General features: G+C 52.8%; 2 protein-coding genes across 6 annotated transcripts in view; both read right to left on the reverse strand.

The window, feature by feature from the left end:
- Window positions 1-7,997, reverse strand: part of LOC105474377 (solute carrier family 39 member 5) — an 8,350-nt gene extending 353 nt beyond the window's left edge. The window contains exons 1-10 of one of the 2 annotated variants that reach the window (XM_071071600.1): window positions 7,967-7,997; window positions 6,815-7,172; window positions 4,873-5,056; window positions 2,510-2,672; window positions 2,169-2,338; window positions 1,795-1,935; window positions 1,009-1,105; window positions 755-919; window positions 490-570; window positions 161-351 (exon numbers count right to left, since the gene is read on the reverse strand). In XM_071071600.1, the coding sequence (XP_070927701.1) occupies window positions 161-351; window positions 490-570; window positions 755-919; window positions 1,009-1,105; window positions 1,795-1,935; window positions 2,169-2,338; window positions 2,510-2,672; window positions 4,873-5,056; window positions 6,815-7,101 (1,479 nt within the window). In that variant the 5' untranslated portion in view covers window positions 7,102-7,172; window positions 7,967-7,997. Of the gene's footprint in view, window positions 1-160; window positions 352-489; window positions 571-754; window positions 920-1,008; window positions 1,106-1,794; window positions 1,936-2,168; window positions 2,339-2,509; window positions 2,673-4,872; window positions 5,057-6,814; window positions 7,173-7,476; window positions 7,547-7,966 lie in introns of those variants that run through there. The other variant, XM_071071599.1, reaches the window with a different exon arrangement.
- A 524-nt stretch (window positions 7,998-8,521) lies between these two features.
- On the reverse strand, window positions 8,522-16,040 carry LOC105474150 (nucleic acid binding protein 2). 4 transcript variants are annotated; one of them, XM_011728605.3, is made up of 9 exons: window positions 15,775-16,040; window positions 15,556-15,664; window positions 15,173-15,242; window positions 13,116-13,217; window positions 12,534-12,672; window positions 12,349-12,420; window positions 11,787-11,868; window positions 11,628-11,691; window positions 8,522-9,357 (listed from the first exon to the last, which is right to left on the reverse strand). In XM_011728605.3, exons 4-9 carry the CDS (start codon window positions 13,192-13,194, stop codon window positions 9,158-9,160), a joined length of 636 nt encoding a protein of 211 aa, XP_011726907.1. In that variant the 5' UTR covers window positions 13,195-13,217; window positions 15,173-15,242; window positions 15,556-15,664; window positions 15,775-16,040; the 3' UTR covers window positions 8,522-9,157. The 4 variants fall into 4 exon arrangements, with proteins under 4 accessions (XP_011726907.1, XP_011726908.1, XP_011726903.2 ...); XM_011728606.3 differs by lacking the exons at window positions 15,173-15,242; window positions 15,556-15,664; window positions 15,775-16,040 and adding an exon at window positions 13,610-13,740; XM_011728601.3 differs by lacking the exons at window positions 15,173-15,242; window positions 15,556-15,664; window positions 15,775-16,040 and adding an exon at window positions 13,530-13,548.
- Between the last annotated feature and the right edge of the window lie 32 nt (window positions 16,041-16,072).

The raw sequence follows: 16,072 nt of genomic DNA on the forward strand, positions 1-16,072 counted from the left end.
CCTAAACACCTCAGTCCCTTGTTTCTCAGACTTTTGCGGGCCTGTGGTCTGATGACCTTCCAGGAGCTAATGGTAGAGGCGGAGGGACTGCTACCTCCCTCTCCTCCACTCCCACCTCCCCACTGCCCTTGTTTTCTCCGCTCTACCCGACATCTCTCACCATGTCCACAAGGGCCACATAGAGGAAGACCCCAGCAGTGACCCCAAACACCCAGGGAGTGAGGGGGACAGGGCCCAGGCTGAGCCCCACCCCCAGGACTGCACCCCCCAGTCCCAGGGCTCCAGACACAAGGCTCAGCAGCAGCAGCCGCCGAAAGGACAGCCCTGACTGGAGCAGCATGGCAAAGTCACCTGTTGGAGACAGAGGACAAGATGGGAGGGAGTAAGCTGGGGTGCCCCTCATCCATGCCACCCGCCAGCCTCCAAGCTCTACCCCTTGGAGCTATCTCCTTTCTGGAGTCCACCCCGCCCTGCTCCTGCCATTCCTACCCAGTTCATGGGGCAGCTCGTGGCAGAAGACCGCTAAGGTGGTACTGAGGCCACTGGAGAAGCCATCAGAGAAGGCAGCACCTGGGGCCAACGGGGTTAGAAGTTGTCAGTCCAGAAGAAATGTCTCCTCAGAAGCAGGCTCCTGTGTTCTGTGGTCCTCCCATCCTCTCCCCATTTTCCTCAGGGCCCTCTCCTAGCCCCAGCGGATAACTAGGAACCCTGGCCTCCCCTTGGACCTGCTTCCCTCCATTCCCACCCGTCACACCTATGGCCAGCCCATCAGTGAGGTTGTGTAGACCATCTCCCAGGAGGACCATCCACGTGATATCAGTGCCACCCTGGTGCCCATGACTGTGGCCTTGGTGCCCAGGAGGGGCTGGGGCTGGTGGGTGCTGGCTGTTCTGCTCCCTCTGGCCTTGAGCCCCTAGCTCTGCGGGAAGAACCACAGGACAGTGTTGGTGGCTGCAAGTAAGGACTGTGAGCTTCGAACCTACTCTTCAAATTTTCTCCTCTAGTCACCTGGAGCTGCCTGTAGGGGCTGAAGGGCCATCCCACTGCCATTCTCCGGGTCCAGGTTTCGTGTTTCGAGATCCCTTCGTTTTCGCCTGCAGCATCTCTGAAATAGGAGGGTATCCCTCCTAGTGGAGGAGGCAGCAGAGCCAGGGACTAAGGGGAAGCCAGGCCACAAGCTGGGAAAATGAACACCTGGTTCCACCTCTGGCACCTGGGATGTTCTTTGGCCTCTACCTTCTTCCCAGGTTGGCACCTCCCCTCTGTTTCTTGTTGACTTGAGCTCAGAAGAGGATGCCATTTGGCCAGAAGTCCTGGGTCTGTGCTTAAGGAGCCCCTATCCACTCCCTGTTAGCCGATAGGTCCTGCACACCAGGCAAATATCGGAGATCCAGGAGCACACACTGCTCCTCTCTTAGCTTTTTGACCCAGTTCTTTTTTGTTTTTTTTTTTTTGAGACAGTCTCACTCTGTCACCTGGGCTGAAGTGCAATGGTGCCATCTTGGCTCACTGCAACCTCCACCTCCTGAGTTCAAGCGATTCTCCTGCCTCAGCCTCCTGAGTAGCTGGGATTACAGGCATGTACCACCACGCCCAGCTAATTTTTGTATTTTTAGTAGAGATAGGGTTTCACCATGTTGGTCAGGCTGGTCTCGAACTCATAACCTTGTGATCTGCCCGCCTCGGCCCCCCAAAGTGCTGGGATTACAGGCGTGAGCCACCACGCCCAGCCTGGCCCAGTTCTTGACTGGGACTCTGGTTTCAGCAGAAGGAGGAGAAAAGGGTATCACTCACTGGCCTGAGCCCTCGGTGCCGCAAAAGCCCCAGCATGTTCTCCAGCACAAAGAGCAGGAAGAGGCCTCCGAGCACTGACAGCCCCGGGCCCAGGTCCTCCTCTGGTAGTCCACCAGGTCCTGCGTGCCGCCCTTCTTGTGCCTGACAGAGAGAAGGTCAGGGCAGACCCTGGAAGCCCCTATACCCAACAACATCCCCTTGCATGGGTGGTGGCAAGCCTTTGCTCATATGCTCTACTTGAAGGCAGCTGTGAGCTGAAGCCAGGATCCAGGAGTAGGATGTGGGAGGTGATGGAAAGTGGGAGGGGATGTCCTGTGGCTGGGGATACCTTAGATCCATGGAGGCCAGGGGTTCAAAGAAGGGGCTTCACATACATGCGGTAGCAGGTGTAGCAGTGCATCCCCACAAAGAGTGCCCACGGCCAGGGCCCCCAGGAAGCCCAGCAAGGGCCGCAGTAGACGAGGTTCCAGGAGCCGCAGCAGCAGCAGGGATAGGAGAGAAGGGAGGCTGAGCAACAGGACTGCCAGGGCACTCTGAAGCAGGGCTGGGGAGAATCAGGGGCTGAAGTTAGGCCAGGGCAGGAGGAGGGTCCCACATGTAAGGTGGGGCAGAGAGAACACTACAAGGAGAGGCAGGACCCCAGTGAGCCTCCTTTCTTGGCATGGGCCCCACTTCCAGGATTCAGGGAGCCCCCCACCCACTCCTACTTGCTGACCAGATAGTAGATCCCCTGGGGGTGCAGGGGCCGGAGCTCCGATGCAGACACGGCTGTCAATCTGATAAAGCAGGGCTGGGCACAGCAGAGCAAACTGACGAGGGGTCAGAGGAGCAGCGGGGCTCAGGCCAAAATTGACCAGCAGCTGGGAGCCGTTCAGACACTAGGGGAGTTGAGGTTCATACATTGGAGAATCACCAGGAACTATGACTCAGATCTTTAACACGTGGCCAGGTGCAGTGGCTCACACCTGTAATCCCAGCACTTGAGAGGCCCTGGCAGGTGGATCACCTGAGGTCAGGAGTTCTAGACCAACCTGGCCAACATGGTGAAACCCTGTCTCTACTAAAAATACAAAAATTAGCTGGGGATGAGCCGGGTGCGGTGGCTTAGGCCTGTAATCCCAACACTTTGGGAGCCTGAGGCAGGTAGATTGCCTGAGCTCAGGAGTTCGAGACCAGCCTGGGCAACATGGTGAAACCCCATCTCTACTAAAGTACAAAATATTAGCTGGGCATGGTGGCGTGCGCCTGTGGTCCCAGCTACTCAGGAGGCTGAGACAGGAGAATCGCTTGAACCCAGGAGGCAGAGGTTGCAGTGAGCTGAGATCACGCCAGTGCACTCCGGCCTGGGCGACAGAGTGAGACTCCATCTCAAAAAAAAAAAAAAAAATTGCTGGGGATGGTAGTGAACACCTATAATCCCAGCTACTTGGGAGGCTGAGGCTGGAGAATTGCTTTAATCCAGGAGGTGGAGGTTGCAGTGAGCCGAGATCGCGCCATTGCATTCCAGCCTGGGTGACAGAGTCACACCCTGCCTCAAAAAAAAAAAAATATTTAACAGCTGTCCTTCCATTGCATAGACTCCTGGGTCTCTCCCAGGGTCCCCTTTGCTCCTACTGGCAGGTGTCTTGGGGACTGGGGCCAAGGGTACTTATAATCAATGTGTATTAATTATTAGTAAATATTCAGTCCAATGCAGGTATTCAATTCGATGCAAACTGGGTGCTAGTGAGCATTGTCATCATTTCCCCCTCCAAACCCTGATCATTTCAATCATTTCATTGATTTGATAAATGAAGCTGGTTGGAAAACTAGAGCTCTCCATGCCAGAATCTTAAAAGGGAAAAGACCCTAAAATGCCATCTAACCTCCCTCTCAACAGCCCTGTCCGATGTTCATCTGGCCTCAGCTTGAATGCTTCCTGCATAGGGCACTCACTGGACCTCCATCAGGGTTAGGCAGCTTTGTCTGCCCTCTGGTGTAAGTAGAACATATTCTCTGTCTTTCTGGATGAAGACGGCTATCCATTCCCTGCAGTTCTCCTCTCCAGGTGACCATCCAGATCCTATCCTGGGCTGCTTCTCTAGATTCTCTGCTTTGCCATCTATTCCTCTAAACTGAGTCTTGGAGCTCTGGATATGGGCTCACCTGCTCTGATCCCAGAGGGAACATAGTTCACTATTGAAATAGCATCCCCTAAGACAACAATGGAATTTTTTTTTCTTTTTTTGAGACAGAGTCTCACTCTGTCACCCAGGCTGGAGTGCAGTAGTGTGATCTCGGCTTACTGCAATCTCTGCCTCCTGGGTTCAAGCAATTCTCCTGCCTCAGCCTCCTGAGTAGCTGGGATTACAGGCATGTGCCACCATGCCCAGCTATTTTTTTTTTTTTTAGACGGAGTTTCCCTGTTGTTGCCCAGACTGGAGTGCAAATGGCACCATCTCGGCTCACTGCAACCTCTGCCTCCCGGGTTCAAGCGATTTTCTCACCTCAGCCTCCCAACTAGCTAGGATTACAGGCACCCGTTACCACGCCCGGCTAATTTTGTATTTTTTAGTAGAGATGAGGTTTCTTTTTTTTTTTTTTTTTTTTGAGACGGAGTCTCACGCTGTTGCCCAGGCTGGAGTGCAGTGGCGCGATCTCGGCTCACTGCAAGCTCCGCCTCCCGGGTTCCCGCCATTCTCCTGCCTCAGCCTCCTGAGTAGCTGGGACTACAGGCGCCCGCCACCGCGCCCGGCTAATTTTTTTTGTATTTTTAGTAGAGACGGGGTTTCACTGTGGTCTCGATCTCCTGACCTTGTGATCCGCCCGCCTCGGCCTCCCAAAGTGCTGGGATTACAGGCTTGAGCCACCGCGCCCGGCCGAGATGAGGTTTCACCATGTTGTCCAGGCTGGTCTCAAACTCCTGACCTCAGGTGATCCGCTCACCTCGGCCTCCCAAAGTGTTGGGATTACAGGCATGAGCCACCACACCTGGCCCATGTTGGGATTTAAAAACAAAATTAAAAAAAACTGATTATTTAAACATTTCAGGCCATCTAATCCCATGGCTCCTTCCCCTTTAGAGACCATCAGACTCACATCCTCATTCAGGTGGTCAGCCAATGAGTGGTCCAGCAGCAGAAGCCTGTGAAAGAGGTCCAGGCCCGAGGGGGCTGGCCCACGGGGTAGGTGAGGAGCCTTTGACTCTTCCAGGTCACCCCACCCTGAGGGACCCAGAGGCATCCCTGCCCAGACATCCACACTCAGCTCAGGGTTCTGCGGCCTGGAATGGATGAGACAGCAAGTCAGCCTCCCTTGTGTTCTCTATCAACCCGCTTTGAGAGGCTCCCAGGGAGTTTAGGGGGAAAGAGGGAACTAGCCACTGACGGGAGATCCTGGGACCCAGAAACCATGGAATGTCATTCTTAGGAAGATCTGAGAGTTGTCCATTTTCTGCCACTGGGGGGACAGAAAAAAGGAGGACAACCAGCCGGGCGCGGTGGCTCACGCCTGTAATCCCAGCACTTTGGGAGGCCGAGGTGGGCGGATCACCTGAGGTCGGGAGTTCGAGACCAGCCTGACCAACATGGAGAAACCCCATCTCTAGTAAAAGTACAAAATTAGCCAGGCATGGTGGTGTATGCCTGTAATCCCAGCTACTCGGGAGGCTGAGGCAGGAGACTCGCTTGAACCCGGGAGGCGGAGGTTGTGGTGAGCCGAAATTGCACCATTGCACTCCAGCCTGCGCAAAAAGTGCGAAAGTCCGTCTCAAAAGAAAAAAAAAAAAGGAGGACAACCAAAAGGGCTACGAATGGCTGGGCACAGTGGCTTACACCTGTAATCCCAGCATTCTGGGAGGCTGAGGTGGGTGGATCACCTGAGGTCGGGAGTTCGAGACCAGCCTGACCAATATGGTGAAACCCCGTCTCTAATAAAATTACAAAAATTAGCCAGGCATGTTGGCGTGTGCCTGTAATCCCAGCTACTCAGGAGGCTGAGGCAGGAGAATTGCTTGAACCCGGGAGGCGGAGGTTACAGTGAGCCAAGATCACACCACTGCACTCTAGCCTGGGCAACAGAGTGAGACTCTGTCTCAAAAAAAAAAAAAAAAAAAAGAAAAGAAAAAAGAAAGGGCTGCCAGGAAAGGGCTGCCAGGTGCGGTGGCTCATGCCTGTAATCCCAGCACTTTGGGAGGCCAAGGCAGGCAGATCACCTGAGGTCGGGACTTTGAGACCAGCCTGACCAACATGGAGAAACCCCGTCTCTACTAAAAATACAAAATTAGCTGGGTGCGGTGGCACATGCCTATAATCCCAGCTACTAGGGAGGCTGAGGCAGGAGAATTGCTTAAACCTGGGAGGCAGAGGTTGCGGTGAGCCGAGATAGCGCCACTGCACTCCAGCCTGGGCAACAAGAGCAAAACTCCATTTCAAAAAAAAAAAAAAAAGAAAAAGAAAGGGCTACGAATTTGGAGCCAAATTAGCCCAGAGACACTGAACAGTGATACTAAGAGCAAGAAATTTAAGGGCTTAGAGATTTGGAGGAGGAGAGAATTAGAAGGCAATGGAGGTCTAGGGTGGTGGCTCCCATCTGTAGTCCCAGCACTTTGGGAAGCTGAGGCAGGCAGATCGCTGAGCTGAGCCCAGGAGTTTGAGAACAGCCTGGGCAACATGGCGAAGCCCTGTCTCTACAAAAAATTTTAAAAATTAGCCGAGTGTGGTGGTGTGTGCCTGTGGTCCCACCTGCTCAGGAGGCTGAGGTGGGAGGATGGCTTCAGCCTGGGAGGTGGAGGTTGCAGTGAGTGGTGAATATGTCACTGCACTTCAGCCTGGGTGACAAAATGCGACCCCCCCCCCCCGTCTCAAAAAGAGAGAGAAGGCAATAGAGGCATGAGAGGTTTTGAAGAGATACCAAGGAGCTGGGTTCTGAAGAATTTGTAACTCCAGGGATCTTGTGAGGAAGCCAGAACGAGGCAACTGGGGGCAAGCACTGAGAGAACCTGGGGGATGTGGCCCTGTGGAGTGGAGGAAGGGGTCAGTACCTGTGCGTGGAATTGTTTGCAGCTGGGGGTGCAGCCCGTCCAGTCAGAGGCCCATGCTGTCCCAGGCGAAGCCCCTGAACTCGGCCTAGCCCCAGGCTGTGGAGAAGCCGCGCCAAGCCCCCTGCAGTCAGCGTCCCATTCTCTCCATACAGGCCAAACAGCTGGGCCAGGTAATGGTTCTGCTCCTGCTCAGCAGGGCCCAGGTTGGGGACTGAGCCCCCTACCCAGCCCAAGATGACCCACACACAGAAGCCGGCCAGCAGATGACTCACTGGGGACCCCATCATTGGTGAGGGGAATGGCTTAGGGTCTCAGGTTCTGGCTCCTATTCTCCCCGAAACATCATGAGGACTGTGCCCTGGAAGAAGAACGAATGGGCTGGAGTTGCTGCTCTGCTCTCCAGCTCGGGTCCCTGGGGGAGCCAGAGCTCCTTACACCTGTTCCCCACCGAGTCCAGCAGCAGCCCCTACTGCAGCCTTCTTTCTCCCTTCACACTGCCTTCTTCGGGAGCAGCCTCTTGTTTGCCGGTTCCTAGAGCACCTCCCTGACTCGGAGCTCTCCCCATACTTCATCCAGAGCTGACTGTCCATTCCTTGTCCCCTAAACCCCACCCCTCAACTTTGCCCCACCTCTTTATCCCCCCTTAATCCCCAGGGCCTCACCCCTACTGGCAATGTGAGAGCTGTCACCTCAGGTCCCTTGTTAGACCTTGCCGTTGATGTTAAGCAGTTCCTGAGTCAGGGAGGGGGGAGTCCAGGCTTAGCCTCCAAGTGTCCAGGTGGATCGGAGGCCACGTCACATAGAAGGCTAAGATGCACACGCACCCCCTCCTAGCCCACCTGCCTTGGGGCGGGGTCAGGGGTGGGGCCAGTGTGTGAAGGCTCACATAAGAGAGGAGTTAATGGTTCACTGGTCTCTGGGGTGGGGGTCAAAGGTCAGTCTCTGCTGGGCCCCTGAGTAGGGAGGGGCCACCCTCTGCCCTGGGAAAGCCACATGGCTAAGGAGAACCTGGGCCTAGTCTTTTTCCTCTTAAATAATTCACCCCATCCTTAACACAGTTAGTACCATTTTAGCCCTTTCCCGCATGTACTTCCACCCCACCTGCCTTACATCTGGCACTAAACTTCATCTCCAACCCCCATCCCCACATACCTTGGGAAGGTTGGACCCAGGTGTCCCTAACCTGGGGAAGAGGGGGAAAAGGCAGATCAGTGGCAAGCCCAGATGCATGCATGGGAAATAAACTGTTCTTAGCAATTTCTCACCCCAAGAAGAGAAAGAGCCAGAGCTCTAGGGATCAATGACCAAGAAAGGGGAAGCCCTGTGGGGGAGAGGAAACAAGGATCTGGGCTCCCCTCTGATGTCTGACCTGGCCTAAAATCAGGCAAGCGAAGTCTAATAGGGGTGACTGGTCCAGGGGGTTGAGGTTGGCATTACCTGATCGCAGGAGACAAGGACACCCAGAGGAAGGGGGACACAGCCTTCTTGGTTCCAGCTGGGGGGGGGTAGGCAGGCAGGCGGGCAAGGGTCACCTGCAGGGAGGGGGTAGGGGAGGGACACTACCTTAAAGGGGCAGGTCTGCTTTGCCTAGGCCTCCTTACCTGTAACCTATCTTCCTTCCACCTTCTAGAGACACCCCACCTTCCCAAATGCCTAGTTGCTAACCTCTTCCTTTTCCCACAAAAAGTAAAGGAGTCCAACACAGAGTAGAGTGGTAACATTTATTAGGAAGGAGAGATTTCAGTTAGACTCCCATGTCTCACACAGAAGAAACAGATGGTAGCTGCCATTTCTTTCTTTCTTTCTTTTCTTTTTTTTTTGAGATGGGAATTTCTCTCTTGTTGCCCAGGCTGGAGTGCAATGGTGCAATTTCGGCTCACCACAACCTCCGCCTCCTGGGTTCAAGCGAGTCTCCTGCCTCAGCCTCCCGAGTAGCTGGGATTACAGGCATACACCACCATGCCTGGCTAATTTTGTACTTTTACTAGAGATGGGGTTTCTCCATGTTGGTCAGGCTGGTCTCAAACTCCCGACCTCAGGTGATCCGCCCACCTCGGCCTCCCAAAGTGCTGGGATTACAGGCGTGAGCCACCGCGCCCAGCCAGTAACTGCCATTTCTAAAGAGGAAAGAGAGCAGGCAGAGGGTCCTGACTCCCAGGGGACAGCTAGTTCAGCTGGACAACGAGGGAGTATGAGATTAGGGTGGATAAGAACACTGCTCACCACCCCTCCACTGAAGTTCAGTGGCTAAAACACTGCTACACCAGCCAGCCAGTGGAAGGCTATCTTGCTCTCCAGGAGACACTTGGGATGTGGTTGGTGGCAGGAAGAAAGAATGTCATGCTATCTTTTGCTGCTCCTCCGGGTTTCTTTGCCGTTACTAACAGGGTTGCTGGAAGGGCCAGGTGGGCCTGCAGGTGTGTGGTTGGGCTGGCTTCGAGTGATTCGGGTGCTGGGCGGGTGGGAGGGAGTATGAGGGGGATGTGGGCCACCACCAGGACCTGTTGGGGCACTCAGTCCATTCCCATTCTGGCTCTCAGAGGCTAGTTGTGGGAGGAGAAGAAACAAAGGAATTAGTTAACATAGGAGAGGGGTCCATCTCAAGGCCTGCCTCCATGCCCCAAAGAGTGGCACAGTCTTCACCATGCACAAATGCGTCTTAATGCCAATTCGACCAAATGCAAAAGACTGTGGGCTGCAAATATGAACGGAGCTCCAGAGAAGACTCACACGATCATTTGGGAAGTTGCTACATGAACCTCGGTATGATATTTTTCTCTCGTATTTATCTCACTATTATTGGGAATCAGACCTAGAATTAGCTGTTTAGTTCTAGGCTCAAGGATCTCTGACAAAAATGCCCCTTTACTGGGTCAGGCGCGGTGGCTCACGCCTGTAATCTCAGTACTTTGGGAGGCCAAGGTGGGTGGATCACGCGGTCAGGCATTCGAGACCAGCCTGGCCAACATAGTGAAACCCTGTCTCTACTGAAAATACAAAAATTTAGCTGGGTGTGCTGGCGGGCGCCTGTAATCCCAGCTACTCAGGAGGCTGAGGCAGGAGAGTCGCCTAAACCTGGGAGGTGGAGGTTGCAGTGAGCCAAGATTGCGCCATTGCACTCCAGCCCTGGCGACAGTGCGAGACTCCATCTGAATTCAACAACAACAACAACAAAAAAGCCCTTTTACCAAAAGTGATTATAAAACTGGAGAAGCATGGCAAGGGGAAGGGCCTGAAGTCTCTGCGTTAAAATATGAGGCACTTAAAAAAAAAGGTGTGTATGTGTGTACCATAATGATAATGTTCATTTTAGAAAATACAGATAAGCGTAAGTGAAAAGATTATTACACATAATCTTACCCATCAAAGATAATAACAAGTCACATTTTTGTGTATATAAGTTTTTATTTTTAAATTTTTACTGTTTTAGAGATGAGGTCTCACTTTGTCACCCAGGCTTAGTGCAGTGGTGTGATCATAGCTCACTGCAGCCTCAAACTCCTTGCTCAAGCAATGCTCCTGCCTCAGCCTCCCAAGTAGCTAGGACGATGGGTGTGTACCACTGCATCTGGCTTAAATTTTCAATGTTTGACTGAAGCCAGGTGTGTGGGAAGATTTCTTTGAGCTCTCATAATTCTGGACATACCACTATCATTGAACTTAACCATGGCGTATTATAATCATTATCTCTCTCCTGTATAAACCACAAGCCCCTAAAGGCAGGTAGTGTGTTTTATTCTGTGGCAAATAGAAGGTGCTCTAGAAACATTTGTTACATGAAGGCATAGGCTTGCTTCTTGCATACAGTAGGGCACTATGAACCCTAAATAGCATGGAAGTTATAGCCTAGTGGTTCTTTTTTTTTTTTTTTGAGAAACAGTCTCACTGTTGCCCAGGCTGGAATGCAGTGGCATGATCTCAGCTCACTGCAACCTCCACTTCCCAGGTTCAAGCTGTTCTCCTGCCTCAGCCTCCCAAGTAGCTGGGATTACAGGCTCCTGCCACCACATCTGGCTAATTTTTGTATTTTTAATAGAGATGGGGTTTCGCCATGTTGGCCATGGCTGGTCTTGAACTCCTGACCTCAGGTGATCTGCCTGCCTTGGCCTCCCAAAGTGCTGGGATTACAGGCGTGAGCCACTGTGCCCGGCCAACCCAGTGGTTCTTAAACCATATCTCTACTGAACCCTGCTGCTCCACTGGACTAAGATATCTGCAGCCCATGGCTGGGTGTGGTGCTCATGCCTGTAATCCCAGCACTTTTTTTTTCCCAGCCAAGGCAGGCAGATCACCTGAGGTCAGGAGTTCAAAACCAGCCTGGCCATCATGGTGAAACCCTGTCTCTACAAAAATTAGCCAGGCATGATGGCAGGTGCCTGTAATCCCAGCTACTCAGGAGGCTGAGGCAGGAGAATTGCTTGAACCCAGGAGGCAGAGGTTGCAGTGAGCCAAGGTCACGTAATTGCACTCCAGCCTGGGTTACATAGACTCCATCTTAAAAAAAAAAATTAGCTGGCCATGGTGGCAGGTGCCTGTAATCCCAGCTACTTGGGAGGCTGAGGCAGGAGAATCACTTGAGGCGGAGGTTGCAGTAAGCTGAGATTGCGCCATTGCACTCCAGCCTGGTCGACAAGAGCGAGACTTAGTCTCAAAAAAAAAAAAAAAAAAAAAAAGAGGGGTCTGGAAGAATTGGGTGAAGGAGGATATACCGAGAAAAGAGAGCTTTGGAAAAGGAATGAGGGAAATGCATCTTTCTAGGCTGAGCAGAGTGGGAGAGTTAGGAGGACCAGTGGATGGAAGGGAACAGATTTACCTGGAGAAGCAGCAGAGGGTCCAGTGGTAGGCTGGGAAGCTGAAGGGTTGCTGTCGTTCTGCACCTGAAGGCACAGATTACGTATTCAGATCCTGTTCCCTCCCATGCTTCTTGTCTTGATCTGCCCTCTTTTCCCACCATTGTGGCCACAGGACTCACCGCCTTGTTGGGTGTCTGCTGGGTGCTGTACTCTGGATTTGGCTCACTGAAGTTAGGAACCTCAGAATAAACCATACAGAATCTGCAAGGGGAGAAAGTAGCTAAAGCCTTGGATTCATCCTCTGGGCCACTGCTGGAGGCCTCAGAAAAGTCCCGATAGGTTGGACGTGGTCACTCACATCTGTAATCCTAGCACTTTGGGAGGCAGAAGCGGGAGGATCGCTTTAGCCCACGAGTTTGGGACCAGCCTGGGCAACATGGCGAAACCCCGTCTCTATAAAAAATACAAAAATATTAGCTGGGTGTGGTGAAGCACGCCTGTAGTCTCAGCTACTTGGGAGGCTGACGTGGGAGGATCACCTGACCCTGGGAGGTCAAGGCTACCGTGAGCCGGGATCATGCCACTGCACTCCAGCCTGGGCGACAGAGACTGTTTCTCAACAACAACAACAACAACAGAGAAAGTCCAGAAATAAGGCTTGGAGTACACACCCTATGCTGCCTCCTTGCAAACCCCTTTGCCCTGGTGCTTCTTCGTCCCAATCCCCAAGATGGCACTTACTCTCCAATCTTCTGCAGATCACCCCCACGGCCAGTATATAGTGTCAGACAACCTTTGAAAACTGAAGCGTACCTACGGGAGCAAAAAAAGCAAAATTCAGAGTACTCAGAAGTGTTATAGGGACTGTTAACCCCACTCTTGATTGTTGTTGCCTTTGGAAGGCCAGAAGTCACCAGCTGGCTTACCCTTTGGTGAGCCGGATAATGTCCCCAGGCTGGATCAGATTGCCGACATCGTCCCAGACAGAGATATTGATGCTGCCTGTTTTGTCCGCCACTTTGCAGGTCCGAACCTCATGCCCGTCCTTTGTCTTGGTCACTCGGCCTGAACAGAACAGATAAATCGAGGTGGGAGGATGGTCAAATAAATGGGGTGGTAGCTGTCAGAAGGATGAGATGTAGATATTGGTGGAATGAGGGAAAAGGTGTACAAGCAGGGGAAAGGCCAAATCCCTGGGGCATAAGGGGTTGGGATTGTGGAAGGGGTGGTGCTGGGGGTGGAGGTGGGAGTTCAGGGGCCAGCACCATGGAGAGGGCCCTGAGTGGAAAGAGGCGCGCGTGGCACAGGAGGTCTAGATCTGGAAAGAGTTCTATCTACCCTATACCTGACTGCAACTTTCTGTCCCAGGGTCGAAGAGAGAGATTGGGAGTGAGGAGTGTCTTGCAGCTTGACTCGCCATCCCCATAGCAAGTTAAGAAAGCAGATAGCGTTCTTCCCCTCCTGCCCCCCACCCCAATCCCGGGAACCCGCCACCCCAGTATAGACACCTGTCTCCAGCACAATGAAGATGAGGTTCAGATTCTTGAGCCCAGGCTTGATATCCTTCACAAAGGTCTCCGTCGTCATGCTGCCCGAGCCTCGGCACCCCACTGGATGGGGAATAAGGGATGAAGGCTCAATGCTTGAATCCTTTGCCCCCATGCTCCACTTCCCAAGGCCTACCTACCCCATTAGGCCGGGGTCAGGCAGCCTCAACCCCTCTAACGCTTCTAAAAGATTTAAAAAGAACATCCCCGGAGGCCTCCAACTTCAAGATCAGAATTTGGGGGTCTCTGGACAGGCTGCTTTGGGGCTGGAAGGCCCCCTGCCGGGATGCTCTTTTAGTCTCAAGCCCTGAAGTGGCGGAGCCGACGGAGACAGGAGTAGGGAACCCGGTGCAGAGCCAGGGAGTAGAATCTTACTGGCCAGACCTTCCCGAACCCTCATCTCGACAACCCGGGACTCGCTCCATGCCCTCCCCTGCCCGCCGCCCACCACCCACCCAGCCAGCCGGCAGGACTGTGCACGCCGCTGAGCAGCCCGCAGGGGGAGCCACAGGCTCCGCTGCCGCCGGATGCTGCCCGGTGGAACGCGGGAGTGCGGCCATTCCCGGAAGTTTCCCCCGGCTGGCCTCCTCCGGCCAATCAGCACCGCCCGGGCGCGCCCTGCGTCCCGCCGCCTGCCCTGCCCAGCCAATCGGGATCAGAGACTCGTGCGCCGCGAAGGGGGCGAATTTCAGGTATTAAAGGAACCTTGGAGATCGTTGGCTCTGCAGGGGGAAAGATCCACCACTAGAGGGCGCACAGGGCCCTAATTTTTCTTAACTTGGCTGGGGAGAATGCACTTAGGCTCTAAGACGTTTGTTAGGCTCTAAGAGTGACACAATGGGAAAAGGAGCAAGGGCTTCGGAATCTGGCGGACAAAAGTTTGAATCCTGGCTCAATGCTTCACTTCCTTTCTCGACTATTTAAACATATGTAATTCCAATTCCGCTAGGCGAGGTGGTTCACACCTGTAATCCCAGCAAGTAGGGAGGCATAGGCTGGAGGATAGCATGAGTCCAGGAGTTCCAGACCTGCCTAGGAAATATAGCGAGACCCCATTCGCCACAAAAAGGGGAAAAAAAAGACAAAAAATATGTAATTCCATCTTACGAGAAAACGGAAGTTATATTTAAAAAAGTGCCTTGCACACAGTAGGCACACACGGTTTCCTCCCTTTTTATTGCTCTAACCCTTATCTTTGTTCCTGATTTGAGGTTCTCATCTTTAAGGCACTATCCAGCTTGGTCAAGGTCTCTGGGAAAAGTGGCATTTATACCAGAGACAAAAGGCAGGCTCACCCTTCTTGGAAGAGATGGAACCTGCGGCATAGAGGGAAACATTTGTTAGGCCCTCTTTTTTTTTTTTTTTTTGAAACAGAGTCTCCCTGTGTAACCCAGGTTGGAGTGTAGTGGTGCAATCTTGGCTCACTGCAACCTCTGCCTCCCTGGCTCAAGCGATCCTCCCACCACAGCCTCCGTAGTGGCTGGTACTACAGGTTCACACTACCATCCTCGGCTAATTTTTGTGTGTGTATATATATATACATATATATATATATATATATATATATATATATATTTTTTTTTTTTTTTTTTTTTTTTTTTTTTTTTTTGTAGAGACAGAGTTTTGCCATGTTTCCCAGGCTGGTCTCAGACTCCTCAAGCGATCCGCCCACCTCGTCCTCCCAAAGTGCTAGGATTACAGGCGTGAGCCCTTGCACCTGCCCGCAAAGGAGTCTTGCTCTGTCGCCCAGGCTGGAGTGCAGTGGTGCGATCTCGGCTCACTGCAACCTCTGCCTCCCGCATTCAAGCGATTCTCCTGTGTTAGCCTCCCTAGTAGCTGGGATTACAGGCACCTGCCACTACGCCCGGCTACTTTTTTTGTATTTTTAGTAGAGACGGGGTTTCACCATGTTGGCCAGCCTGGTCTCAAACTCCTGACCTCACGATCCACCCGCCTCGGCCTCCCAAAGTGTTGGGATTAAAGGCGTGAACCACCGCGCCCGGCCATACTACTCTTACCTTACTTGATCGCAGAGTCCCTCTAGAGGACGGCGGAAAGGAGGCCTGAAACTTTAGTTCCTTTCGGGACCTGTCAAATTGTCCACAAAAGGTAGCTAGCTCTGTATTGTTGTGTATAAACAAATTACATAAAGATATGTGTGTGTGTGTATGCGTGTATTAATGTGCATTAGCATTTACTTAGCCAATGTCCACAATAAATACCATACTATTTGATACCAGATTAGCCTAGGAAGTCATGTAATTGTAATGCCTTGGTTTGTTTAATTAATCCCCTATCTTCTCATGGAGCTCTTTAGGCTCCACATTGACTTCCCTTGGATCCCAGATTCTCTACCGCCCACATCCCCAACACCACAGTGTGTAAGCTAAGGAAATCAAACCCCAACTCAGGAAGACGGAAATTTTTTCTCCCTTCCTTCCTTCCTCGTAGGTGTTTCAGGGAACTCCACAAGTGTTCGAGGAGCCATCGTGGATACGGCAGGAGAGCGCCTGGGAGAGAGGCAGACAACCCATTGAGCACCCCAGATCTAAGCTTTGCGGTCAGACTCCCTCACTCCCCACCCCGCGGCCGCCTTGTTACGAAGCTCTAGGATGCTGACCAGGTCTCTGGAAAAGGGAGAGGGGCCGGACCCGCAGCAGGTCACGCTGCAGGTCTGCCTCTCCGCAATGATCTCGCACCAATCTGCGTCAGCTCTAAGACACAAGTCACCTGCACCCCTCCAAAGCGAAGCGTGGCCGGCAGGCCCACACGTTCTTGTCGGGAAGAACACAGAGTTCTCCCTCCCAAAGGACTATATAGTCCTGGCTAGGCCTATATAGACTCTAGACTAGACTTCCGGTCTAGAGTGGAGGCCTGGCCAGCCTTCGTCCCTCCTGGTAGGCCGCTCGTGGCTGGTA

The sequence above is a fragment of the Macaca nemestrina genome, chromosome 10 (assembly GCF_043159975.1).
Source record: "Macaca nemestrina isolate mMacNem1 chromosome 10, mMacNem.hap1, whole genome shotgun sequence".
NCBI classification, from domain to species: Eukaryota; Metazoa; Chordata; class Mammalia; order Primates; family Cercopithecidae; genus Macaca; species Macaca nemestrina.

Bases quoted from the DNA above. Each gene is read 5' to 3' on its own strand.
- LOC105474150 (XM_024790497.2), bottom strand. From the start codon at position 13,269: ATGGGGGCAAAGGATTCAAGCATTGAGCCTTCATCCCTTATTCCCCAT. The intron at 11,869-12,348 runs GTAAGTGCCATC...CTCCCCTTGCAG, and splicing joins GATCTGCAGAAGATTGGAGA to ATTCTGTATGGTTTATTCTG. The intron at 9,358-11,627 runs GTAAATCTGTTC...TCCCACAACTAG, and splicing joins ACCCTCTGCTGCTTCTCCAG to CCTCTGAGAGCCAGAATGGG.